The sequence below is a fragment of the Diaporthe citri genome (assembly GCF_014595645.1).
Source record: "Diaporthe citri strain NFHF-8-4 chromosome Unknown scaffold_9, whole genome shotgun sequence".
Lineage (NCBI taxonomy): Eukaryota > Fungi > Ascomycota > Sordariomycetes > Diaporthales > Diaporthaceae > Diaporthe > Diaporthe citri.
The window spans coordinates 1,592,586-1,619,380 of record NW_025064854.1 but is presented as its reverse complement, the minus strand read 5'-3'; the positions used below and the strand labels follow the sequence as shown (position 1 = coordinate 1,619,380).

The window sequence follows — 26,795 nt, the reverse complement described above, 5'->3', positions numbered from 1 at the left end:
AACGCAAGTCGGGGGAGGACGACTCGATGGTGCGTGTGACTGGCGGTCGTGGCGGCCCACTGGGGCAGACAAAGAAGCAGCCTTGGACGGGAGTGGAATATCGATAAGGAGACGATGCTTGACGGGGTCCAAAAACACCAAAAAAGCAGATGGAGGAGACCGGTGCTGGTGGTGGTCCTCGTCCTGGTCGTCGTTTGTTCAGGGCGGCAACCCTGGGCTGATCGGGTCTGGGGAGAAGTGGAGAGGGAATTGGGATCCGCAGCCAAAGCGACAGGCAGAGAAGGGACCTCGGACAGTGGGCGCCAGCAGGAAGGAAGCACCGCACCAGGAACAGGATTAGCAGCAGGTGCAGGCGCAGGTCGCAGTGCAGGCGAAAAGGGGGTCTACATTCTCCTCTTGGGCAGTGCAATGGTACGCCAATGGGCTCGTGTCTGTGAGGTGGCGCCAGATCAATTGACGGCCCAGTCCCTTGGGATCTCCACCCCTGTCTCGTGTACAGCAAGACTAGGTACGACGAGGTAAGTACAGTACCGAGCTACTACGGTACAGTAGAAATAGATGCGCAGCAGCCGCTGCATCCACACACCGTCTTCTCTAACCAAAGTACGAACTGTCGTGATAATGATGAATGGTGATATGTTCACGACGCTGCTCTTTTGTCATTCCGTTTCTTGATGATATGCGCAAGCAGCAGTCTGCAATCTGTGCAACACCTTGTGCTCCCAAACCAGGCGACGCCAATGTTGACGTGGAATGCGCCTTGTTGTTGCTGCTCAATGTTGATCTCTGCCGCTGGGCTCGCAGGCTGACATGCTGACAGTGCTCTTGCATCTGCAACTCCAAAGGAAAAAAAACATGTACAAGCGTGCACGGCCTTCCAAAGTATGCTGGAGACGCCCATCTGCAGCTAACCAGTGGCTGCAGAAATGCATCTTGCACCGGCCGTTCTCTGTACTCTCCCAAGTACCTTGTCACCTGGGCCTACACGGCGCTACCTTCAAGGCTGTCACTAGCTCAGAAATTCTACACTGTACGCACAGACCAGCCTCCCCCGCGACGGGGTCTTCGGCTGTGATCCGTTGCCTGCCCAGAGCTGGACGGAATTTATTTTCTGAATCCTCTGTCGCATTCTACATCTACTACCCACCGTACACTGTTCAGCCATACATTTCCCACCCGCACTCGACCCAGACAATCTGCAAAATGGGCGTCGCAAAGAAGACCAGAAAGTTTGCTGTCAGTCCCGACCTTTTTGCCAGTTCCAGTTTCCAGACAACGACGCTGACCACTTGAGCCCAACAGGAAACCAAGCGGGTCATCGGCAAACGCGACGACAGGTTGAAGGAGAACCGCGAGAAGGCCGACAAGGTCCAAGAAACAAAGAAGAAGGCCACCGCAAATGGGGAGCTCAGTATGTCTTCCTACTCCCGGCAGCCACGCCCCGACCGCCGCGTTCCCTCCTCTTTCGCCGCCGACTGCAAGCTGACCACAGACACCACACACAGTCCGCGAGATCCCCCAAGCGCCCTCTTCGATGTTCTTTCAACACAATACGGCTCTCGTACCGCCTTACCAGGTTATCGTGGATACCAACTTCCTCTCGCACACGGTTTCGCGTAAGATCGAGATGCTAGAAGGCATGATGGACGCTTTGTACGCAAAGGTCGAGGTCCTGATCACGTCGTGCGTCATGGCGGAGCTAGAGAAGCTGGGCCCCAAGTACAGAATTGCACTCCGAATTGCAAGAGACGAGAGGTGGAAGCGTCTATCTTGTGATAGTGTCCACAGCGGCACGTACGCCGATGACTGCATCGTGGACAGATGTGTGAAGAACCGGATCTACATAGTCGCCACCAACGATCGAGACCTGAAACGCCGCCTACGAAAGATTCCTGGAGTCCCCATACTCTCTGTTGGCCGTGGCAAGTATGTCATCGAGAGGCTGCCTGACTCATTCTCGACATGAGGTGTGGAAGTGCTACAAAGAGGAAGTTATGATACCCAAAAGGGCAGTTGGGGGGCGGTTTGGGGGGGGGGGGTTGCCCGGTCACTGCTATTCTAGCGAGCAATGTCATTAATAAAGAGAACGGGATGTTCGCACCCGTAAAAACGCGTACATCACTGGCACTACAGCTACAGCCAATTGAAGCATATCACCAAGCCTATTTTACACACCCATATACGGTAACACACCCAACACCCATACACCCATACACCTAATACCCATACACCCAATACCATACACCCAACACCTATACACCTAATACCTAATACTTATAAATTAGGTGTATAAGTTTTAGGTGTATGAATTGGGTATGTGAATTAAGCGTGGGTATTGGTTTGGTGCTGGCGATGTATGGGTGTACGCTTCACTGGCAGCTCTCAGACAGTCTTGGCCTTGCCCCATTCTGGCCAGCTTAGTCATGCGGATTGAAGGCCAGCTGAATGCAGCTACATTTGTTACACGTCCTTGCGCTACCGCAGTAGGTAGGCCTCAAGGATTCGCGTCTCACATCTCGCATGTGAAAAAAGGTCACCGTGATTGTTCTTGCAACACCGTGTTCTAATATTCAACATTACCCACACAAAGATCAAGTGGCCCGAGAAACGTGCATCTCTCATCCGTGCAGCACCTGTCGTACTTGTACCGCACCGCCCGCACAGTCGGGCACCCCGCCAATCCCGGCCCGCCGGCATTCAGTAACTTACTTCCCTACCCCTGAGACTGAGACGGCCTAAACCTTGGGAGGGACACTAGATCTTCGAGGAGCTGAGTGCTCTGTCGTCGAGACTCACTTCCCCTCTCTTCATCCATTTTGGGATCCTCTGAAGATGGACATGATGGATGATAATCCGGGCCACGCCAGGCCAGCCGGCACCGCTGCGGACACGCCGCCGAAGAGGTCGAGGGTGCTCCTCTCGTGTGCGCCGTGCCGGGTTTCGAAGTTAAAGTGTGATAGAGCAGTGTAAGACCTATTTTTTACACCACGAGCCGCCGCAAGATATTCCCCCCTTAATTTATACCATTTGCAATTTGCTTTTCTTCACGGCACCTCAGAGTCTGAAGAGACTGAATTCTCATGTGGACGGCATGGGATATGGGGGTCAACGCCCACGAAACCAGGCGCCGTTAGATACGGAATCATCAGTCCGTCCCTGCCCAAATATACCGGCGTATCACAACCGCCCTTTACGTCTTGTGTCACGATGCTAACGAGCACGACAGACCATGCACAAACTGCCTCAAGAAGTCCCGCGTGGACCTCTGCAAGTACGCCCCCAAGCCCGTCAAGAACAGGCCGCCCAAGAGCATGGCCGCCCGCCTGAAGAGGCTGGAGGGCATGGTCCGCGAGATGCTCGACGAGGACGGCAACGTGAGGGATCCCTCCTCGGAGCGCACGGCGGTCGGCGAGGACATGGACAGTGACGGCGACAGAGACGCCAGCAAGTTTGCCTCGTCAGCCTCGGGGGCCCAGGTCATCCGCGGCGCAGGGGCGAGGGGAGGAAATACCACTTATGTGGGGGCTACGCATTTCATGGCTATGTTAGGTGATGTATGTGTTAATGTCCTGCCTACCGTCCTTGTACAACACCCGTGCTATCCAATGAGAAGTACCGATGAAGGGCGGCAACGCGAGAGCTGACACTATTTGTGCTGCACAGATCGAGGACCTGAAGAGTTACTTTGACCGCGAGGAAGTCAGCCAAGAAATGAGCGGCGACTCGCCAGAGAACTTCACCGACGGGGACTCGCCCGCGATGCTCATTAGGGATAAGACCTCCCCGAGGACCAGGCAGGAATTCTTGGACCTACTTCCACCGAAGCACATTGCCGACCGATTGGTCATGCGATACTTCAATGCACACTCGGCCTCACAGCGTACGCAAGCCACTATTCGCTATCCCCATTTTCCCAAGTGGTCCCGAAAGAGGGTGCTGACGGCAAAGCTTGACAGACGTTGTCCACAAGCCAACATTCAGCAGATTAGTATGCGTGACCCAAGCCCTTGCGTAGTGATCTCGAAACCCCTGACGACGTGAGAATCTGGGATCAAAATGGTCGGTGCTAACAGAAACCAACGACAGTACAACGAGTTCTGGGCGGACCCGACTTCGCCCACCATAGAAATGGACTTCTTCGCCTTGCTGTACATGGTCTTCGCGCTGGCCATCTTCTTCAGCAACTTCATGGCGCCGCACGAGCTCGCCAGCGACAACGTCCCGCTGACGCCCATACAGCGCTTCCGCCAGTACCGCGCCGCAGCCGGGTCCGCCCTGACGTGCTCCTCGCGTGACGGCCTGTACGGTTTCTCGCCCCTGGGCCCACTGACCTGCGCGCCGTTGATTTTGTACGTCGAGGCCGACTTCCTCATAAACCGCACGTCGCAGATGAACTGCTACCTGCTGTCGAGCGTGTGTATCCGGATCATGCTCAAGATGGGCCTGCACCGTGACCCGACGAAGCTCCCTGGGTCGCCGCTCTCGCCCTTTGAGGCCGAGATGGGTCGGCGGATGTGGAACTTGGCGATTCAGATCGACCTGATGGTGGCATTTCACCTGGGATTGCCTAGTAGTAAGTTTCTGGGGTCCATTCGCTTCTTTCTAGATAGCCCCGAGGAGTGATTCTCAGCATACAAGAAGCACCGGGATCGAACTGGTCGAAGTACAACCGGGGTGCCCGTTAATGACCACATCTGAATCTTTGTTTGAACGTTCAATGGAAGGTTGGCTGACACTTTCCCAGTGATTCACGGCATCGAGAGTGATACCCTGCCACCTAGGAACCTCATGGACGAGGACTTTGACGAGAACACCAAGGAATTGCCGCCAGGGAGGCCAGACACAGAGTACACTCACATGACATACCCAACGTTCAAAGCTGGGATCTGCAAGCTGTTTGGCCTCGTGGCGAGGCAGGCAAACGCGCTCACGGAGCCGACATACGACGAAGTCATGGATCTGGACAGCCAGCTGGCGGCAAAGTTCGACGCCATGCCGGCCTTTATGAAGGTCAGGCCGCTGGAAGAGTGCGTGACTGACCCGCCGTATCAGGTAGTCCAGCGGTTCGGCATCGCGGCGCTCTACCACAAGGCCATCTGCGTGCTGCACAGGCGGTACCTGGTCGAGAAGGGGTTTAAGAAGGAGCATAACTACTCGAAACGGAGGTGCCTGATGGCAGCGCTGGCGCTGCTGGAATACCAGAACATTGTCTTCGAGGCGGCAAGGCCAGGTGGTATGCTTAGCCAGAACGGATGGTTCGTTTCGAGCCTCGCCATGCACGACCTCCTGCTCGCGGCCATGGTTGTCTACCTTGTCATCCAGAACGACCACTATACCGAGCCCGGCGGGAACTTTGACTGGACGAGAAAGGACACAGTCTTACCGAGCAAGAAGCAACTTATGGAAGCGCTCAAACGGTCGTACCGCATCTGGACGGAAGTCGCTATAGTTGTACCAGAAGTGAAAAAGGCGCCAGAGGTTCTCGCCGTCATGTTTCGCAAGATTGAGAAGAGCGGTGCTGCGGAGAGGGAGTCGGTCTCGATGCTGGATGAATTACAAAGGCCTCAGGAATCTGGTCCAGCTTGTTACTACCCGTCCCTTGACAGCTTGAGTATCAACGGTAAGCAGCACCTCGTGGGCCTACGCGGGACCAAAGCTCAGCCCTCAGCCCCCTTTGCGAACCTCAGGGCTGACCTTCCACGCTCAGTGTCATCTGTGCCTGACCAAAGCACATTCAACACGTCGTTAAAGGGCCAACCGGAATTGAGTAAATATGGCTTTACGAGAGGACCTGTGACAGCTGAGCCCAGCATGGAAGCCACTTGGGTGCCCGAGGCGACAGATGCAATGGAAACGATCGACTGGACCTCTTTGGAAAGGGCCATCCGTGCCAACGCCACGTTTGGCCCATCGTCTGGCGCCGAGCAGTGGATGGGCGACGACAGCTCGTTCGACTATTCTAGTATCAACTTCATGGAATCTGATTTCACCAGTGGGAGCGGGAGCTACCACCAGGGACCATAGGGGTTGGGATTTCCCGAGGCGATGGCACGCACGGTCGCAATTCACCGGCGGAGGTTATTGCCCGGAAGCAAGAGAGGCCATGCCTGTAATAATTTGAGCCGGCCCCGTGAGCGAGCGGGCTAGATCCGGTACGAGCCGGAAGCATCCCCCTCCCTTTCAATACAGACATTCCAAGGATCGTGTCGTTGTCCGCGGTCGCCCATTCTGGACTTGGCGGGCTTAGTCGACGAGCACCGTTATCTCGTAGGATTGAGACAATGCTCACATGAGCACTTCACGGCCGTCCTCGGACCACCCCAGTCCGGTTGGGTGGCCCGTCGAACACGTCCACCTGCTAGCACCGACTTGGCCCGGGGACGTGGTAGGACATCTACGGTACATCTCGCAGCAGGGTATCCCTGATTTGACAAGCCTGGGAGTGGGACGGTTTTTCTCCGGGCTGGGGAGAAGCTTGTTCGCTGGGGGCCTTGCCTTCCCCATGGGGCCGGTTGCAATCGAGCAGCAGCACCCGCAGTAGGGAGACTGCGGAGGACGCCGGGCGGCTAGGGTTGCGTGCTGCAACGCCATTATTGAGGCCGGTGCGCCCCCTGCCTTTCGGGACTAAACATCAAGACCACCGTCGTCCTGTTGCGGAAGCTAATTAGAGAAGGGGGCCATTCCCAACGGGCGCCCAGAGGAATGAATGGCAAAGAAAAGACCTCCGCGGAGATGCAATGGACATCAGCAGGGGAGCTAGACCGTATTAGCAGGAAGGGCAGCATAAACACGCGCCATCGACTGTCTCATGACGGCATTAAACCCCCAGGGCTATTGGGAATAGCTGACCATAGCAGCGTTAGCTGAGGCGACTTGTACGTAACGGAAAGCAGTGCTTTAGATTTTGGCGCGCTTGGGGCCTGCAAGGACTAAGGCGAGCCGCAGGTGGCCTGCGGGGGCAAGACGAGCGGTTCTCGCCCACCATCCCAGCGGCCAGCGGCGTCGGTTGTGCCAGCACCAGCCCAAGCACAACTGGGCGCGGTCGATCCGACAAGCTGGGACCCCAGACAGGCGTGTTGGGATGTTCGGTGTCTGATGCCTGCTCCGACAGCGAAGGCCAGTACCACAGTAGGTGAAGATGACAACGATAAGATGGTCGATATCAGTAAGACCGGCTTGACTTTAGCACATCCTGGCTGCAAGCCTCATTGGACAAGTGACAGGCTAGGCTGTTCCTCCGAACTGGCCACCTGCTTGCGTGTGTGTATGAGTGTGCCATGACGAAGTCCCCGTGTGCGATGTACAATCAGTCGTTGGATGACCGCAGGCCCGAGAATTCTGGGGTGAGAGGCTGTGATGATGTCCGAACTGACTTGTTATCAAGACGAGACATGCAAATGCAGCCAGTCAGCATAGTGCATCCGAGCAGGCATGCGCAACAAGTGCCCACCCGACGGGACCGGGTCGATGAGTCGGCGTTGATGTTGCATACAACTGGAGTACAGACGGTATTGCTGCTGCGTCAGTATATTGGCTGGCAATCAAAGTGCAATTGATTGTGACACCGTCTAGGACGTAGTGCTCCGACAGGAATGGGCCCGAAACGGAATCCGTCTCCTTACTGGTGGTACCTGGCCTACCCTCTCGCCGGACGGGCAGACGGGGTCAACTGCGAGCTGCGAGCTGCGAGCTGCTGATAAGAAGCAGAGGAGCTGGGCAGCGGCGGGATTGGCTATCAGCCTTGCTCGTCTAGGCTCGGCCTGGGCACCCGGGGGGGTACCTGACTCAGGGCAAGGCTGATGACACCGCGAATTCTGAGATGGGCATGGCCCGGTGCGGCCAGGTGCGGGTGGTGACGCAGGCTGCAGGACCGGGAATGGGAAATATCACGTCTCCATGAGTCTCCATCGTAAACTGCAGGAATGGCAAACGAGAAAGTTCCGTTCAAAAGTCGGGGGGTAATACATAAGGTAATATGGAGGGGCTGAGGGGCAGAGGGGAGCACTGGGAGCAGTTCTGGTGTGCTTCGTGCATTGAGCAGGAACCCACGCCCCACCTTCTTACTGGATGGGCGGGGTGGATGTCCCTTCCCTCCTGAGCATCTTTCTGTGTGGGTGTGCTAAGGCAAAAGATACAAGGTACCTTCCTACGTGGGCACAAGGATCGCACCTCCCTTCATCACTTGAGCCGCAAACGCAAGCAGACAGACACTCGTGGTGTTGGCTCCCTGGCCTGCATCGCCCCGGACCTGGACTTGGACCCGGACCTGAAGCTCAACCTGCACTCACTGAAAAGGAAAGTGTTTCCGACACAAGCCCGCCTGGACTGAATATTGTACTGTAGTCTTTGTATGGATGCTGCACGTACACTACACATACCGCGAGTTTCCGTGTCCGTGTGTGCAGCAAGCATACTTGGACAACAAGCCTGCCAGCCGGTCAGGGAAGGAAGGCCCATCGAGGGCCAACAGGGTGCCTTCCGCCTATCTATCAAACAGAGCGGCCAAGCTGCTTCCCTGATGAAAAGCCTCCGTGTCTGCGAGTCTTCCGTGGAGGGAGGAAAAACTCTGAATTTTATCTTGGTCGCTAAGTCGGTTTGGCATGGCAAATGCCAACAGGCCCTGTCCTGTCCCGGCCAACAGTAGGAATCTTTTACCTAATCTCTCCCTCGCACTCACCATGCAAAGCCCGACCTCGCTGTCGAATCGACGAAGCCCATGCCAACCTCGTGCGCTCTGCTCTGCTCTCCCCCTCTCGCCGTCCTCCCTCCTGTCTTCAGGTGTCCATCCTGGATGTGACGCGGACCTGTGTGGAGGGCTAGGACGATGGAGCTTGATGGGGTGTGGAGTCCATGTACATCCTCAGCCTTCCCACAGCGGCACCACTTCGCGGTACACTGTACCACGGGCGGGCATGCCTCTTGATGTTATTGTGACTGTTAGTCCCGCCTGATCGCCTGCTCTGGCTGGCCTGGGCTGGTCCAGGGATCAAGCAATTGTATGGATGCCTCTGTCTGTCTGGTCACTGCCACAAGACATGAAATCCCAGACGAGGCACCTGGGCAGACACAGACGGGCAGATAAGGAACAGTTCCCATTCCTACCGACCGTCCGGCGTCTTGCATCTTCTTGCGCCTTCTGCGCCCCCCAACCATTGCGGCACCTCATATATTGCGTGACCGCGGTGCTGGGCTGAGTTGACCTGAGCGGAACCGCGCAGTGAGGACGTGACTGCTCGCAACAAACCGCCAGAGAGGTACATACTCCGTACCGTATCTACCTTCCTTGACCTCCTCGAACTTGGAGCACATACCCCGATATCCACTTGGCTTAATTCTGCTTGTCCTCCACACTGGGCTAAGAATCAGACCGCACCGCACCGCACCGCACCACTTTCTGCCGCGGCTCCACGTCTGAAGGTGCCAGCCAACCCAGCCCACCAGACCCGACCACCATTGGGGACTATCGTCGTGACCACTGACGGGCAGACTTTTCTTTCTGCCTTTTTTATGGTCCTCCTTGCCCTTCTCCGTCTGTTCCTGAAACACCAAAAGACATATCCGAACAAAGGCAACGTCCAGGCACGTCTTTCACCGCCATCCTCTCCGCCGTCGCGTTGCCCCTCACGCACAGGCTCAGGCCCTCAGGCTCCGGCCCAGGCTCTCGCTCACGTACCTACGGTCCTTATTCCGCCAACAAGGTTCTCGTAGCCAACAGCTGTCTCGCCTCTTATCTTCTCGGATCCCTTAGCCGAGTCTAGGCTTGACTGAGTCTCATCTGGACGGAACCAAATCGTGCAACAGCCCTGGCTTTACCTTCCTGCACGCGACCTGTGACCTTTTTTTTCTGACCGGCTCTTTGCGCCGTTGACGACTCGGAGTTTGCCAGTACCAGCAGAGGCTGTCAGAACCGATCGATCCTGGGGCCGGCGACTCTTCCCCAGATGATAACCCTCCCCCTTTTCAGTCCACTCACTCTTTGAGGCTACCACCAACCACCCTTTGTGGTAATTCCCGATTGGGGTTTCAACACGCTTGCTTCTTCGATGCCAAGTAAATCTGTCTAGCAACGTATTGCTCTCGCGCAGGCATAATTCGACTGTTCCAAGCAACAACCGCGCGTCTTGCTCTACATCCATCCACATGCGCTGAACCAAGTTGCGACTTGAATATTCCACCTACCTGACCAAGCCGGGAGATCTACGAGGCTGCACGAGCCGTTGCTCCAATCAGTCGCAGCCATAACCGAAAAACTTACATCCTGTCTGATATGTGAGTCCGTGACTGTCGTCCCTTGGTCCCCTTTTCGCCGTCCTCTCTGATTCTCCTGGGATGCATGTCATGCTGCGAGTCTTATCTTGGTATATGCCTGTCACCTGGAAATCAACGCGACACTACGTTGCACGAAGGAACAAGATTTTCTCTTCTGACCTGATTGTCCGTCATTCTCATTACTCCTCTGTTAGTGCAGTGTCACAACTGTCCATTCCCAAGACGGTCCATGTTCCGCACGGGGACGCGCCTTACCACCCTGCCCTCGTCCTTTAATACCTGTGTCCTGCCCCTCATTCAGCCATCGCAATTCCACTAACGCGCCTAAAAGCAGAGTTGTCCTGCAGCCTGGTTGCAGGAGTTGACAAGCCACTCGTACGAACCCACGAGTAACTTTGCAGGGTGTGGGTGACAGCGGGAACCAGGTAGGGTGACTTTCCGCATCGCCTTTGGAAAGGAAGACGGGGAAACCTTATCTTCCTCCAGGCTCCGATCAGTCCCCTCGCAGATCCAACCTGGAAAACTCGGGACGCTTCAACGATACATAAATCGCCTTCTGCCCGTTCTGCGCATGTTCTCTGGCCGCCCAATCACATTTCTTTAACCGGACTGCGCTGTCAACAACAACAACCGCCACCACAACCAGGCGGCTCGAAGGCATTCGAGAAATCACCGCAGCCCTGTCAATCGTCGGCTGCCAACATCGTCGCAATCACTTGAGCGAACCATTCCAGCGTTGCTCGGGGCGCCTTTGGCTCGCGGTGGACGGACTGAGAAACGTGGTGGAGCAAGGATCTCGGGAGGGCTTCTTTCAGGAATGGCCATTTGCTCAGCAAAATCCGAGATGCCTCACGCGGAATTGCCTCATCGGCCTGTCCAGCAAGCCCAAACACAGAGTATCCCCATCAGGACGAAGCCGGTTGAGGAGCGGAGACACAAGCATTCAAGATCATCATACTCAGAGGCAGGCTCTTTCTTGAATTCGCGGAACAACTCCCTTACTTTCACCCGTCCCGCCAAGCGCTCCATGCCGTCTCCTAACAAAACCATTGCCATCATCAACGCTGGCGGTCGGCAGGCCTCCTCTCTCATCAGATATGTCACCGCCGTGGGATACCATGTGAGGGCCCAGATGAGGAATCTCGAAGGCGTCATCGCGACTGAGATTAGGCAAAATCCTCACGTCACTCTGCTGGTGGGCGAGCTCTACACGAGACAAGGTGCTACTTCTGAAAAGGCAGACGTGACCCAGAGTGGACCCATGTATGGGATAGGAGTGAATCACCAGCTGATCTCGGAGCTTTTCCGAGGGGCACAGCTCGCCTTCATCAACACGACATTCTACGGTGACGAGATCAAGATTGGTGAGGCTCTGGCGGATGCAGCTAATAGGGCCGGCATTCAGCACTATGTCTACTCTTCGATGCCTGACCATCATACCTACAACGAGGACTGGCCAAGCTTACCACTATGGGCACCCAAGCAAAAAGTAGAGGAGTATGTGAAGCAGATCGGGCTGCCAGCCACCTTCGTCTACACCGGAATTTACAACAACAACTTCACCGGCCTTCCGTATCCTCTCTTTTGCATGGAGCTGCGACCTGACGGCTCTTTCGTGTGGCAAGCACCTTTCCATCCTGACGCCAAGCTCCCCTGGCTGGACGCAGAGCATGATGTCGGCCCGGCGATCCTCCAGATATTCAAGGATGGTGTGGAAAAGTGGGGCGACAAGCGTATAGCGCTGGCATATGAGCTCCTATCCCCTCGCGAGGCATGCGAGCAGTTCGAGAAAGGCGTGGGCCGACCGGTCCAATACGTCAGGGGTAAGATCGATGTCAAGGTGAAGATCCCCGAAGGGTACCGGATACAACTCGAGGCCCTCGAGAAACTGTTCGGTCTGGGCGGTGATGACCCCGCAGAGCAACCCCCGTACTTCGGCGACAGTGCGCTCGAGGCGACCTGTCTTCATGACTCCCTCCAGCTGTGGGAAGGCCCTCGAGGCCTGGAAGAATACGCACGTGAAATCTTCCCCTTGGAGGAGCATGCCAATGGACTGACATGGATGGAGGACGACATCGAGGGAGGGGAGGAAGACCAGAACGAGGAGGAGTACGAGACCGTTGGATCGCCCGGCAGAGGGCAGCCTGGAGACGACGAGGACAGCGAGTCTGAAGATGAGGTACTGGAGATGAAGAGACCTGCGAGAGGCGACCAGGAGTGGCTCGCCTAGGAAGTCCAGCCGACACCGAACCAGCCCGGGAGATCAAGAAGCTACTGGGACAGCAGTTTGGCAGGCTCTTGCAGCGACGGCACTACGGCGTATGACGAATTCAGCAAGGGCCTATATACTCAAGCCCCCCATGGAGGGCGAACCTGGGCGCATTTCACGGAGTTGAAAGGGGCGCATCTATTGACGACGACGATATCCTGCCGCCGCCATATACACAAACAATGGCGCAGACTTCTTGCATCGTCACTACCATACCATCACGGACGGCGTTTTCCAAGACCGCAAAATTGCGTTGTACATGTGTTTTACCTGAAGCATTCCAAAATAACCGGGGGGGGGGGGTCGGATGAAATTCATCAAAATTACTGGGTAACAAGAAGAGTGGGATCTGAACGATGAGGGCGGCCAAAAAAAGAGAAAAGGAGACTGGAGGGAGGGAGGCTCGTTCTGTCAGCGGGAAAAGGTGTTAGGCATCATATTCAGATGATGTCCTGGAGGTGATAGGGGAAACAACAGTACAGGACGCGTAGGGTCGTCCACCACCTCACGCCCTTTTAGTGTTAGCTATGACTCTGACGGAGATCGCCAGCTGTTAATACAAAACCCGTGTCAGCAAACGCGGTGCGCATGAAATAACATGTATCCATCGAAAGATGTGTGCCGCGAGGCCAGCAGATGATAGTCCCTCGGCCAGCCTTGACCTTCCCGATCGGGGAATGTCTGCGGGAAATACGAAGCAGGGCCTCCGTCATGCCGCTGCTGCAACGACGGCCGACTAACGCGCGCTTGATTGCTGTAACGAGCAGCTATCCAGGCAGGGTAGGGATTTGCGCTGCGAGGCAGGTACCCAGACAGGGAGGGAGATTTTTGTCATGTCATAGGCGGCCCACTCGGATCAGAGAGAATTAGGGTGGTTTCGTTGGTAAGCAAGCAAAGTTGGGGGACATGAGGTTATCATCCCCCGTTAATCGGAATCCACTCCCGTACCGGAGCCGATCGAGGATCCGTCAAAACATGCGATTTTGCTCTTTCTGTGTGTTTGTTTTTGCTTTTGCGGTTTTTTGCCCATCTGCTTTGGTTCTTATTACCTGTGGGGATAATGTGTCCGGCATTTGTGTGTCTGCACTGTGACTTTTCCTTATCTATCTTTTCTCGGATGCCTTCCCGTAGCGTCTTCCTGTCTTCGGGGGCGTGTCCCAAATGTCGACATTCCCTTCCCTTCCAATCACGTTTGGGTCCAGTATAACAGCTCTGAGCCTCCCATATTCCTTCTAAGAGTTCCTTCAAAAATATTGCGAGATTTTGTCCACCCCACTCACCCACCCACCCCCCCCCCGGCCGAACTACCCTTCTCCCCAGGTAAGAGCGACAGAAAGCGACAGAAAAGACAACATGTCAGACAAATGAAGCCACACTCACGCCTTTTGAGCTCTGAACATATCATCGACGTGGGGGCATTTTATCTTTCGCATTACACGGCATAGGTTATGTGTATGTACATGAAGGTTGGTGATACATATATAACACGGGAGACGCGCCCTCAAACAAAACAGAGTGGCGACAAGTGCTCCGTCCGCGCGACATCTATGTCTATCCATACACGAGCTCAGGGCAGTTGCCATTCCCCGATGAGAATTTCAGGGTCAGTGTGGTCATCCCCCGAGCCCAAACCGCCGCCTTGATGAGAAAACCTCCACGCACACCGGCCGCCGCTCAGAGCTTGCCCAGCGCCAGGTTCGCGACCATCTGCCTGCCCGTGACCCAGGTGGTGCGCCACAGGGTGGGGAAGTCGAGGGTGCTGCTGAGGCCGTCGGCGAAGCCGAAGAAGAGCATGGGCGGGATCCATCCCCGGGCGTACTCGAGGGCGAAGCAGCCGCCGTCGGGCATCTTGTACTGCTGGACGTCGCCGCGGCGCAGGACGTGCACGCTGCCCTGCGGGTAGACCTCGGGCTCGTAGCTGCCCGGGGTGTAGGCGAGCTGCGTGCCGAAGAGGATGTGGAAGTAGTCGTCGGCCGTGTGCCGGCCCGAGTGGCCCTCGGTGCCGATCGGGGTGCCGAAGATGATGAGGTACTCGGTCACGCCTGTGGGTCGGGTTTATGTTTGTTAGTCGTTGTTGCTGGGCGCAAGGGGGATAAAGCAGAGAAACCGAGGAAGGAGACTCACTGGCGTGGATGATGTACATGGCGCCCATTGCGCCGCCGGCGTTGTTGAAGATCCACTCCTCGTCCAGGTTGACATGGTTGGCGAGGGCGGGCTTGCCGTGCAGCTCGCCGACAATGTAGGAGACGACGCTGCGGGTGTCGTTGCCGTGGGCGGCGATGGCGCGCTTGGAGAGGTCGTGCAGGTGGTCCGTGTCGAAGATGTAGAAGGACTCGAGGCGCTGCTCGAGCAGGTAGACGACGGGGCTCAGCAGGCCGACGAGGGCGGCGAGCAGGAAGAGGAGGCGCGCCATGTCTTGTCTTTGTTTCGACTTCTAACGTGGACTGTCTTGATCTATCCGTCTCTGTCCGACTCTTCTCTGCTGGGGACGTGTGCGGCAGAGGGAGAAAGAAGTGAGCAGCTATGGGAGGAGTTCAATATCGTGGGACGCGACTGCACCAGACTAGATATTTTATGAGACAACGCGGATTGTTGAGGTCTGTCTGCGCCGACAAATAATGATCCCACCGGATAGCCCGGTCCCGGATCGAATCATCTCTGGCCGCCCCGGTCTGTCAATTGATCAATTGGATAGCGATTGACAGTCAGCAGGGACCCCTGGAAAGAAACTTTTCTCCTGCTGGCCAGCAGAGCTCGGGTCAGCTCAGCGCAGGGGTCCAGGGGTCCTTGCAGCGGGGCGGGAGTGTGAAGGTGGAGGGGGCGCCACACGCCTGGTCCTGGACTGCAGGAACATGCCGCTAAACTTTCTGCAGATCAACCGTCGCATCGAATCTGGTCAGGCTCGCAAACGTCACTGAAGAGCTCGGAGCTTAGCTGCCCCGCCAGAATTTGACGACGACGGCCTCGACAACAACGACATCTCGCCTGCACTCTCAAAACCAACACAATTGAGAGACTGTCTGCCATAACGGCCATGGCCACAACAACGCTCGCAATCCCGGGCCAGCTCCTCGGCCCAGCCTCCAAGTACAAGCCCGGCCCCGGCGTGCACCTCTACGAATCGAACCTGTACAGCTCCCTGCTCGGCGCTGTCGAAATCTCCCAGCCCACCTCCCAGCCCTCCTCCTCTTCAAATCAGGGGCCGTCAAAACGCATCACCAGAATCACCCAAAACCTGCCTTCGCGGGCGGGAGGAGGAGCTGCGGCGCCATCGGCGCTTCCCACAATATCGGTGTCGCGCGGCGCCGGCGGGTCAGTGGCGGGAGGGGCCAAGAAACAGCAGCGCGAGGTCCTCCCGCAGGTGGGAAACACGGTGCTGTGCCGCGTGACGCGCATCACGCCGCGTCAGGCCGTCGTCGCCATCCTGGTGTGCGGCGACACGGTCCTCGGCGCAGAGTGGCAGGGCGTCATCCGCGTGCAGGACGTGCGCGCCACCGAGAAGGACCGCGTCAAGGTCTACGAGAGCTTTAGGCCCGGTGATATCGTGCGCGCGTCGGTGGTAAGTGCCTTTCTGTTTAGTTTTACGGCACTGGAAAGTTGGGGGGAAGGCCCTGGGTGGGCCACGTGAAGTGTGTGTATGCATGGATGTATTCTTACGAGACGCGTTGCAGATATCCCTTGGTGACCAGGCAAATTACTACCTGTCCACTGCGAGCAATGAGCTCGGCGTTATCATGGCTGTCAGCGAGGCCGGCAATGCCATGTACCCAGTCACGTGGAAGGAGTACAAGGACCCCGAGACCGGGCTGAGCGAGAGCCGCAAGGTCGCGAAGCCGTTCTAAGGAAGGCTTGCCCATCTTTGGATAGAGGAAAACTTCTTGAGCAAGCTGTTGGTCCTGCTATTCGATGAGAAGCGCCCTCAGCCTTGAAATGATCGGTCTGCCGACCCGGTGCGACAGGTTGGGTCAGACAATTGGGGCAAGGGCGACAGCCACGTTTGTGGCCCTGAATAGCAAACGGATAAGGTCTTTGAACTACACCGTCATCCCAGGATTTGCGGCTTAGATGCTGCCCAAAATCCGCGGCTCGCGGTGCCAATGTGAGAGCTTTGGCCAATCCCATTGCAACCCCCGTTTACGACAATCCGTCAAGCCACCGGAGAATTCGAATTCGGAGCAAGGAGAAGACGGAAGGATAAAGGCCATGTACCTGATTCACTCGAAGAGGCTGAAACAATGGGGCATGTGCCTAAGAATTGGAAGGTCATTGAGTATTTGGGAGCGCCTTGAACCAGGCAAGATGATAGTCTGGGCTCTGCACGGGAAGCATCACTCCGGCATGTGGACACGCCTCGTCTGCACAGAGTCTCTAGCTTCTGAGCCGGATATTAACCCAGCATCATGCGAAGTCGGGATGGCTTTGTGTTCTAGAAAAAGAGAAAAACTTTTGATTCTAGTGTCTAGCACCTTTTACCAGTCTATGGTTGGTGTACCTGTCTATGTCTATTCGTGTCTTCGAACGCATCATTGTCGATGTCATTGCCCTTCCACGTTTCCTCGTCAGGTTTTCATTTCAAGTCATAATCCTGCCTCCATCCCCGCCTTTCTTTTTCACACCACATCCCAAGTCACAGCAATAACTCCTGTGCTCAGCGCTCCGCAGTGCGTGAACACGGCGGGGGAGACATCAATGTTCCCGTTGCCGCACGACATGCACTTGTCCCTGATGGCCGCCTTGATGGTCTTGCCGTTGCACTTGATGCTCACTGACTTGGAGCACATTGGCGAGGCGTTGGGGTTCGCGTACGTCCCGTACATGCCCTTGGAGATGGCCACCACGAGGTCCTTCTCCGTGTTCGTCTTGCCGCAGGACCCCATGCTTGGCGTGTAGTGGGTCATCTTGCCGGTCTGCGAGCGCCGCTCGACGAGGACCTGGGCTGTGGCGTTGTGGGCCTCGCTATCCTGTAGCTCGTATGGGACAGTCTGGGGCTCTAAGGGGGCGGCGGTTGTGAAGGCCGTGAGGAGGGTGAGGAAGATGGCAGTGGTGAACTTCATTTTGGGTGATTTGTTGATGAAGATTCGCTTCAATTTTTAAAAGAGAATGTGTTTCTTTTTGGGTTGAAGGAAAGTGATATGATCTAGAGCACTTGGTTGGAGATATTCTCAATGAGTGTTGACCAAGTACAAGTAGTCTGTGGCTCTCCGGGAGTGCAATCCAATGCCTGTTGGAGGAGTGATTTTGACCTGAGTTTGTGGTAGATGTGATTTCTCTCAAAGAATGACTTATCCTCCCATCCCACAAACCCTATTCCCACCAGGAGAATAGGCCATATTTATACTCGAATCTGTTCCGGTGGGCACCATCGAACTGCCGCGGCGAAACAGCCGAAGTCATTCTGACTTCCGTAGCCAAGAGGTCTTCTGCTGCATGCTCACGAACCGTTTGTTCAAAATTTCTGAATCTAGGCCTCTAGATTTTCTCACGAAGAGTTTCTCCAATCCCGAGGCCGTGCGCATGTCCTGAACGGGTCGTCCCTCCGTGGTTTTCCCTTTAGACGTTTCTAGCGCGAGGGGATCCAGGGGCCGCGACGGACACCATCGCGGGTAGTGTCACCTCTAAGGCCGTTCTTTTCGGTCCGTATTGACGTTTCAAGCGAACGCAGGAAGTTTTTACGCGCTGCGCACATATGACTCTTTGGTGACGCCCTGCCGACGGTGTTTGAGATGCGCTTGTGTCGGTGAGTGACTGGTCTCCGAGGATCGCTGTTCAACAAGACTTTTAGGCCTAGAGTGCAAAGAATTAGTTCTCATCGAGATCTTGACTGGGCCACGATCTTTCCGTATGCTTGTTCTTTGCCATCGGATGTGTGTCTTCTTGTGACAGATTTTTCGTGATACTTCCAACTATGCCACAAAACCAATCCAAAGGACTTATGACATGTCCAGAGATCGTGCAGCAGACTGTAAAGAGTTGATTTTCGAAGCTCAAAGATTCAAACTTACCCTCACATACAATCGTGTTGCAACGGCCCAAGACTTTGCAAGCATTTGTCTGATTTCGAATATTTCTTCTATCATTGCCAGTCTAAAAATTGCCAAGACAAACCCCGATCTGTGGTTCTCAAGTATTATGTAAGTTAAATCTTCTTAGCGGCACAATTCAGGCTTTTCTCAGAATGAAATACTAATCGAGTGTTCAGGGCCGGCGTCGGGTCATCGTCTCGGCACTACCAATTTGATCCACATCCCGTAACCATTCTTGGCTCAGTTAGACCATCCGATGGCTTGCGTAAGCTGAAGAGTTTGGTTATGACTACCTAATAGGTAGTTTTCTTGAGTAACTAATACCAGATCTTGGACTGTGGGTCTCGCTCTTCGGACAAGGAGGCCGGCTCATCGACATGCAGAAGCGGCTGCATACCGTCGGGTTGCAAAATCCCTCAACCAAGGCTGAGCAGGTAGCTTTATCCTTTTAAACTATTTGATAGAGCCTAGATCTTAGCAGGGATGAGGAATGTCTCGCTCGAATCCTGGAACTGCTCACTGAAGGTTGGGCTAAGTCCCATTCACTTCCAAATTGCCACTCCGCGATAATGCAGTATGCATTACGGCCATTTGAAGGTTTTCTCTATGGCGCTTGAAATTACGACCTGATGGCATATCCTATTTGTGAACGTGCCGTTAGAAATTCCATTGCAGAAAGCGATGATAGCGATGATACTTGTAGATTTCAAGAGGGAAAGAAGCAAAATCTCAATTTACCAACATTTTGAATGTGAGTCCATAGGATAATCGTCCTGATCTAATTTGTCCTTGAAGCAAAGATGATTTACCTTACGACCCTCAAGTAGGACCGAAAATCCTAATCGTCCAATGTCTTCACGTCCAACATGTCAAGTACGCGCTTTTCAAAAGTCAAGGCGAAGTCGTCCTGGCCCAACTTTTTGTGGAAGTCGTCCGACAAGCACACATCCACGACTTGACTGTACGCATCGCCCATTTTATGAGGCAGGTACAAGTTGGCATAGGTCCTCATTGCCCTTTTGACCGACTCGGAAGTAGGCTGTCGTCCATTGGACTTCTTCTCAAGGCTTCTGAGGACATCACGATTGCTGTAAATGCTGACCGTGTCCTCCCACATACCGGTCTCTAGTAGCACAACTCCGAGAGATTATATGTCGTGAGCCTGGTTGAACTCAATGCTGAGCTGTCCAACTGTGTATGAGTGGCGATAGAGACTTCCAGGGCCGGGAGTCTCCCTCCGCTCATCTGGTCAAGCCGCTTCTGGGCCTTGAAAACCTAAACTGGCGCTTATTGGCAGGCGGGGGTTGAGTTTATCAGGGTTGGCTTTGTTGATGAAGTCAGACGCCATTGAAAAATCCCCCGTGGGAATTGAATTCTTTCATGATAAAATTCCAGAAAGGTTTATGTACGGGGGAGCCAAATGAACATATGACAGTTCATAATTTCTTATTTCAAAATAGACTTTGCAATCGCTTGGGAAACTCGGAACCTAGTTGAAAGAGTGTTATTTTTCTCACACCGTTGAACATCGATCGGGTCGAGGAGGCTATGTGGTGGAGTATCGGCAGCCTCTAATGGTTGACGGAAACTGGACTTGTAACATGGTTATTCCTCGCCCTTCGGCTAAGACCTAAAAGATTTTGGAACATATGTGAATTAGCAGCTGGTAGCAGCATGACCAGCTGGGCCACATATTGCTTCGCCTCAAGGCTGTTCAAGTAGAAGAATTCGTATTTCACGAGCTGTCTTCGGCGTTATATCACTGAGTGGATATTCAATGGAACGGGAATGGCTTGGCCGAGGAGCAGTCCTTTTAGTATAATCCTTATTTGCCGAAGAGTTAACAGTTACCATCCAGGTATTGCTCCTGATGAAGCAATTAAGCAAACGATAGTTGTTTTGTGATTATTAAGGAGAGAAATCTCCCCGCTATTAAACGCTTAGAAGGAGCCTATTTATAAGCTAGCGTTAGCATATAGGCATACAACCCTTATACCTTTTAATATACCCCTTATTGTAAATATCATTATTTTAATAATAATAAGAAATGTTTTATTTTAATAGCTAAAAATATAGTTTAAATATTTTACTATAATTTATATTAAGATTATTATATAAATATTATTTAATATTTATATATTTCGCTTATATTATTTCCAGTTAATTATTTAAATGCCCCTTCTAGCAATATAAACCCTGTATTTATCTTAATTTTAATCTCCTATAAGCCTTTTTAAGGGCAAAGCAAGGTAATGCTTTTATATAAATATTAGCAAGATTATCTTTAAATATAACGTAATAAACATTATATATTTTTTCAATTCCTTTATAAATAAAGTAATAATAAATAGCAATATATTTTAATTAAGCATTAACTTTATAATTTTAAATAAGGTTTAATATTAGCTAATTATTAATATATAAAATAAGTAAATATTTAATATACTTAATATTTAAATCTTTTAATGCTTAAATTATTTAATAAAGATATAATAATATTAATAAATATATTATATATTCCGCTTTATAAATAGATTTTATAATAGTAAATTAACGCTTTAATAATTAAGCAATTAGGCCGCTATTAAGGAATTATATATATTCATTAAATACTTTTAAATTATTTAAATTAATATTATAAAAAGCGTTAACATATATATTAAGTATAGTAAATTAAAATAATAATATTTATTTTAGAAATTATAGGGCATAATTTAATATATGCTAAATATATTAAAGCATTCCCTTTGCAATATTTAAATAATAAATTATAAGCTTTGCATTAAATATTAAGAGTATTATATATAAAAACGCAAGATTAAGTTTTATTTTAATAATAAGAAAATTAATAAATTTAATAAATAATTAATATATTATTGCATTTATTGCAATATTATTAAGTTTCTTTTATTATGGAAATAAATTTAAATTTATAAGAGTTTATCTTTAATTATAATTAAATATATTAAAGCATTTTAAAATTTATTAAGCATATCCCTTTTAAAAGATATAAATCTTATTATTAGTTTATATAATTTTTAATTTAAGTAAGTATTTGCAAAAATTAAGATTTTTATACTTAAAATATTATATAAGCTTAATGTAAAATTTATTAACTTAAAAGGAACTTTTAATAATAAGAATATTATTAATATAAATAGCAATAATAATTTAATTTTTAATAAAAACGTAAGGATTAAATATTATTTTTATTAAATATTTAATTAATTTCTTTTTAAAAGTATTAAATTATTTATAGCTTAATTGTTTAAGTTTATATAGGGTATTAAGAAGTTTTAAAATAATTTATTAATTATTAAATAATATTTAATATCCTTATAATAGTTATATATAAATATTATATTTTAAATAGTTATATAAGTATATTATTTTAATATTAAATTGCTAAAGCCACTAGCTTATTATAATAGCGATAGTAATAATTAATCTTAAATTATTATAACGCGTTATAAAGCTATAAGTATTATTATAATTTATATTATAGATTTATATATATTTATAAATAATAAATTAAGCTTTATAGCGAATAAGCTTATTAAAAGCATTAAACTTCTTTATATATATTTAATAAAAATTAATAATATATTAATTTACAATAATAAGTACTTTAACCTATATATTTATATTTAAAAGTAATTTAAGTTTTCTTTTAATAGCCTATTATTAAGCATTCCTTTTATTGCTTTTTATAGCTTATATATATATATTAGGGATATTATTAATATTTATTATGCTAGTAAGTAATGCTTAAGTAAAGATTTAATTAAAGTAATTAGCATTAATTAATGCTAATTAAGCAAGATTTAGCATAAAGTTTATATTAATTAATATTAAGTTATTAAAATCTTTAAAACATTTTATAATAATATTTATATTTTCTTTTGCTTTTTATAAAGGCTAAATCCATTATCCTTAAGAATTATATAATTATATAAATTCCGCAAGTTTAAGTAATTTATTAATAAGTTTTGCAAATTTAAATAGTTTATTTGCAAGTTTATTTATAAATTTTATATTATTAATAAGTTTCATTAATTAAGATATTAATAATACCTTTATCTTAAGTAGCATGTTTTTATTTAGCTAGCTAATTATTTATATAATCTTTATTATTAAATTAAATTAAGTAATATAGCTTAATATTGCAGTTATAATAACTTTTTAAAGTAGTATAAATAAATAAAAGATAATTTCGCTTTTAGCCTTAAATTTTATAAAATATACCTTTTTAGCTTTATTTAATAATTTTATTTTTAGCTTATAAGCCTTAATAAGAATATAAAGGTATGCAAGGTAAAAATATAATTAAAAATATTTAATATTAGGCTTTTATTTATAAAGCGCCTTAAATAACATTATTTAGCATAATAAAGCTAAGTATAATTTTTAATTCTATAAGTATATTATATAGGAAATTGCTTTAAGCTATAGAAATAAGTAATCTTTATTATAAATTATTATATAAGTATTAATAATAATAATATGCATAAACCTTTTAAGCATGCTATTTAACTTATAATAGTAAAAAAATAATTTTTTATAAATAATTTTATATCTTTAAAATATTGCAATAATTATCTTATTTATATATTTACCCTTATTATTTAAACCAAATATCTTAACTTTCATGCTAAATTAAGTTTTAACTATATTTAAAAATCCCTTAATAATATTTAAAATATTATCCTTTTAAATAATAAAATAAATTTAATAAAATTAAATATAATTATTAATAAATAAAATAAAGTATTAAAAACCTTTTAATAATCTTATTAAAAATTTACTTAATAAATTAAATTAAATATACTTAAATAGCTATATAAATTATTATTTTAATAATAAATATAGGCATTTCTTAATAAACTTCGTAAGTTAATATAATTTATAATGAAAATCCATTAATTTATTTAATATAATGTTTTTATCTTTATATAAGCATTAAGCAATTAATTTTAATAAATTACTATAACCAAAAGCTTTATAAAATTTACTATATATTATAAATATTACAAAGTTATTTTTTATTATTTAAATTTTAAAATTTCTATATTAAAACTTTACCTATAATATCCTATGAAATTTATTATTTTTTAATAATAAAAAGATATTATTTCTTTATACATTTAATTAAAATCTCTTTTAAACTATAGTTTAGCTAAATAAATAAGTATTCCTTAATACATAATTATATAAAACGTTAATAAAGATACTCTTAATAATTAATCCATTCAATAATTATAGGAAGATCTTTATAAAACCAATACCTTTTACAATAAGTTAATTACCACCCGTAATAATAATTATATTTAAATATAGTTATAAGGAGTTAAAGTTTTCTATATATCTTATTATATATTTTAAAGCATTAAAATTAAAAATCCATAATATTAAAGTACTTACAATTATTAATAACTTTATTATATATATTAAAATATTAACATATAATGCTATTATATCTTCCTTATTATTATTAAAAATTTTAATAACTTCTTTATTTATAACTTAATTTATAATAACTTATTTTTTACCCTTTTTTTATTCCTAATTAACTTTATATTTAGCAAGCTTTACATAATTAATATATAAATAGCTAATAAATATAAAATTTCATACATAGCATTAAGTACATTCTTTATTGCTTAATATAAAGTTAATACTTATTAATACAAACTTTATAGCCTTTTTTGCATCCTTTAATGCCAACCTTTTTTAAATAAAGGTAAAATAAGCTTTAAATTATTTAACCTTTACATAGAAAACAATATCCATTATCTTAAGTTTAATTTTAAAAAATATCATAAGATTTTAACTGCTTAAGTTATTAATAACATTATCTATAATATTTAATAGCATTATTAAGAAAAAAAAGCCTTTAACCTTATTACTTTTAAAAAGTAACTTTATTAACTTCTTAATTAATTATTTTAACATTAAAGTTTTAATATAAAGTTTTATTTAAAGGTTTTAAAAAGCATTTAAATAGCCTTATAAGTTAAAGCTATCTTTATATTATAAGTTTATTAATTAACAAAAAAGATAAATAGTTAAATTATTAATATTATAATTAAACTAATTAATTAATATTTTTTAAGCATTAAAAGATTTTTTATATAATATAATAAATATCATAAGGCTTAAATATATTAAGCTTAAAAGCATAATAAAGGCTTAATTATTAAGCTTTTTCCATTTTATAAAGGCTGCATTCTTATTTAATTATTCCTTAATGCCTATAATATATTTACTAAGGCTAATAAACTAAAAGCCGCAACTTTATACTACCCTTTAATTTAAAAAGTTCTTTCCTTTTAAGTTTAACTTTAAAAAAAATAATAAGTTAAGCTTAAAATTAAGTATATTTAATATCTTTTAAATAATATTTATACATTTTTAAGCATATTTTAAATAATATTTATATATTTTTATTTATTTATAATAATTAATATTAATTAATGCAAGTAAATAAATAAAAAAAAGTAAATAATTAAAATATTAAATAAGATAAGAATGCCAAATTATTATAAATTATTATTAGCCGTGATAGCTATTATAGGGTATAATAATAATATATAAGTAAAGGCTAATAATATTAAAATCCTAATAATTTAAGTATAAAAATAATTATAAAAATAAGGGTATTAATATTTTTCAATATTTTAAGATATCTTAAGCAATGCTAAGCTTATAACTTAATAAAGCAATTAAGCAAATAATAGTTATTTTATGGTTATTAAGGAGAGAAATCTCCCCGCTATTAAACGCTTAAAAGGAGCCTATTTATAGGCTAGCGCTAGCGTATGGGCATACGACCCTCGCACCTTCCAACAGCTCCCGCATCGGTGACAGCAAGCTAACAGAGAAGTGGAAGTCAGAGTATCTGAGTATGACCAAAAAGGAAGCAAAGAAGGTCCCTGCACCTCCGTCATGGAAGAACGCGGAGGACTCTGACGATGACAAGCCGAAACCACTCAATGTGGGGGGTTACTACAGCGTTGCTATTGAGAGACTACTTCCTTTGCGGCAATTAGCCACATACTGTCGATTCGCAGCAACCAGATACTTCATCCTCCTTACACAAGATGAGGTTGTAGTCTTTCGTGTTGGCCGAATCGACGATAAGGAACTAGTGCTCAAGGATCCTGGCACCGGGAAGAAAGGCAAACACTATGCTTCTTTCGAGTTCAAGTCTATTCCGTGGTCCGCCAGTGTAGATCGCCTCAACTTTAACTTAGCAGTCTGGGCTCTAGCCTGCATGGGGATGAATGACCACCACCGGGAGATGGAGGGTCCGGGGAATACGCCGCTGGATGGGATGGCGCGCCTGACAGACTGGTGCGAAGACAAAGTCAAGGGCGAATACAACAACGTTATCTCAGGCCGAGTTATAAGGAAGGAGGACTAGGCGAAGAGGAAGACCGATTTCGTAAAACTCACCACCGCCAATGATTACAGCAAGACCAGTGATTTCTACCGCACAGATAACGGCTCACTCGCTACACGAATGGGGGCAATTAGCCTGGCACCCGGAAAATCCTCTGGAAATACTGCCTCAGGTGCGCCAGGCGCCTCCACTGGTCGTCCCACAACTCCTTCGTCCTCGAGAGCCCCACAGCCACAGGGTTCTACGGGCAGGTCTCCGCCCCGCGATCCGGCCAACCCTCCAGCGCCTCCAAAGCCGCGGACTTCACCACCCGGCGCGCCGAATAGCAACCGAACTGGGACGCCTCCCCCTGCCGGTGCTCCACGGCAGCACGGCTCGCCAGCAGGCCCCTCGAGAAGCATCACTAAGGAAAGATGTCTGTGAAATTTTATGAAACAGATACGAGACTAGGCTAATGAACTACTCAAGTCGCCTGGGCAACGTTGCTGCAGTTATGGGTCTAGATACTCCTTGCGCAACAAATCGAGCCAGTTCTCTAGGGGCATTTCTTCGCCCCCATGACGGACCAGACCCTCCTCTGTATTCTGGGCTTCCTTAGCTGCTTCTTCCGAGAACTCAAGAAATGTGTGTTTGTCCCCACATACTAAGTTCGACCTGCTAACCTCACCGTGGTTTCTGTGGCAGCAGCTTCCGAATTGGACATCAGCACAATCTCTGCACATGAATATGCTTTGCATGTCATCCGGCCAAGACCTGGTGCAATTCCCATCGCATTGGAAGCGAAACCAGAAAGCTTGATTCGGCTTAACCAAATTGTATAAGAGACCACAGG

At 47.6% G+C, this 26,795-nt stretch overlaps 6 protein-coding genes across 6 annotated transcripts; 4 read left to right on the top strand and 2 right to left on the bottom strand.

Annotated features, from left to right (window-relative positions):
• Positions 1–1,203: 1,203 nt before the first annotated feature.
• On the top strand, positions 1,204–6,024 carry INS49_015566 (uncharacterized protein; the record flags this gene model as incomplete). The annotated part of the gene is made up of 8 exons (XM_043176245.1): positions 1,204–1,236; positions 1,303–1,411; positions 1,506–1,926; positions 3,227–3,554; positions 3,664–3,880; positions 3,957–3,988; positions 4,087–4,573; positions 4,745–6,024. The coding sequence occupies 8 exons, from the start codon at positions 1,204–1,206 to the stop codon at positions 6,022–6,024; spliced, it is 2,907 nt and encodes a 968-aa protein (XP_043019700.1).
• Positions 6,025–11,113: 5,089 nt separating this feature from the next.
• Positions 11,114–12,499, top strand: INS49_015565 (uncharacterized protein; the record flags this gene model as incomplete). The annotated part of the gene is made up of 1 exon (XM_043176244.1): positions 11,114–12,499. The coding sequence occupies one exon, from the start codon at positions 11,114–11,116 to the stop codon at positions 12,497–12,499; it is 1,386 nt and encodes a 461-aa protein (XP_043019699.1).
• A 1,713-nt stretch (positions 12,500–14,212) lies between these two features.
• INS49_015564 (uncharacterized protein) lies at positions 14,213–14,951 on the bottom strand (the record flags this gene model as incomplete). Its single annotated transcript, XM_043176243.1, has 2 exons — positions 14,213–14,580; positions 14,663–14,951. 2 exons carry the CDS (start codon positions 14,949–14,951, stop codon positions 14,213–14,215), a joined length of 657 nt encoding a protein of 218 aa, XP_043019698.1.
• Positions 14,952–15,572: 621 nt separating this feature from the next.
• On the top strand, positions 15,573–16,380 carry INS49_015563 (uncharacterized protein; the record flags this gene model as incomplete). Its single annotated transcript, XM_043176242.1, has 2 exons — positions 15,573–16,097; positions 16,210–16,380. 2 exons carry the CDS (start codon positions 15,573–15,575, stop codon positions 16,378–16,380), a joined length of 696 nt encoding a protein of 231 aa, XP_043019697.1.
• A 768-nt stretch (positions 16,381–17,148) lies between these two features.
• INS49_015562 (uncharacterized protein) lies at positions 17,149–17,592 on the bottom strand (the record flags this gene model as incomplete). Its single annotated transcript, XM_043176241.1, has 1 exon — positions 17,149–17,592. The coding sequence occupies one exon, from the start codon at positions 17,590–17,592 to the stop codon at positions 17,149–17,151; it is 444 nt and encodes a 147-aa protein (XP_043019696.1).
• A 7,873-nt stretch (positions 17,593–25,465) lies between these two features.
• On the top strand, positions 25,466–25,984 carry INS49_015561 (uncharacterized protein; the record flags this gene model as incomplete). The annotated part of the gene is made up of 1 exon (XM_043176240.1): positions 25,466–25,984. One exon carries the CDS (start codon positions 25,466–25,468, stop codon positions 25,982–25,984), a length of 519 nt encoding a protein of 172 aa, XP_043019695.1.
• Positions 25,985–26,795: the final 811 nt, after the last annotated feature.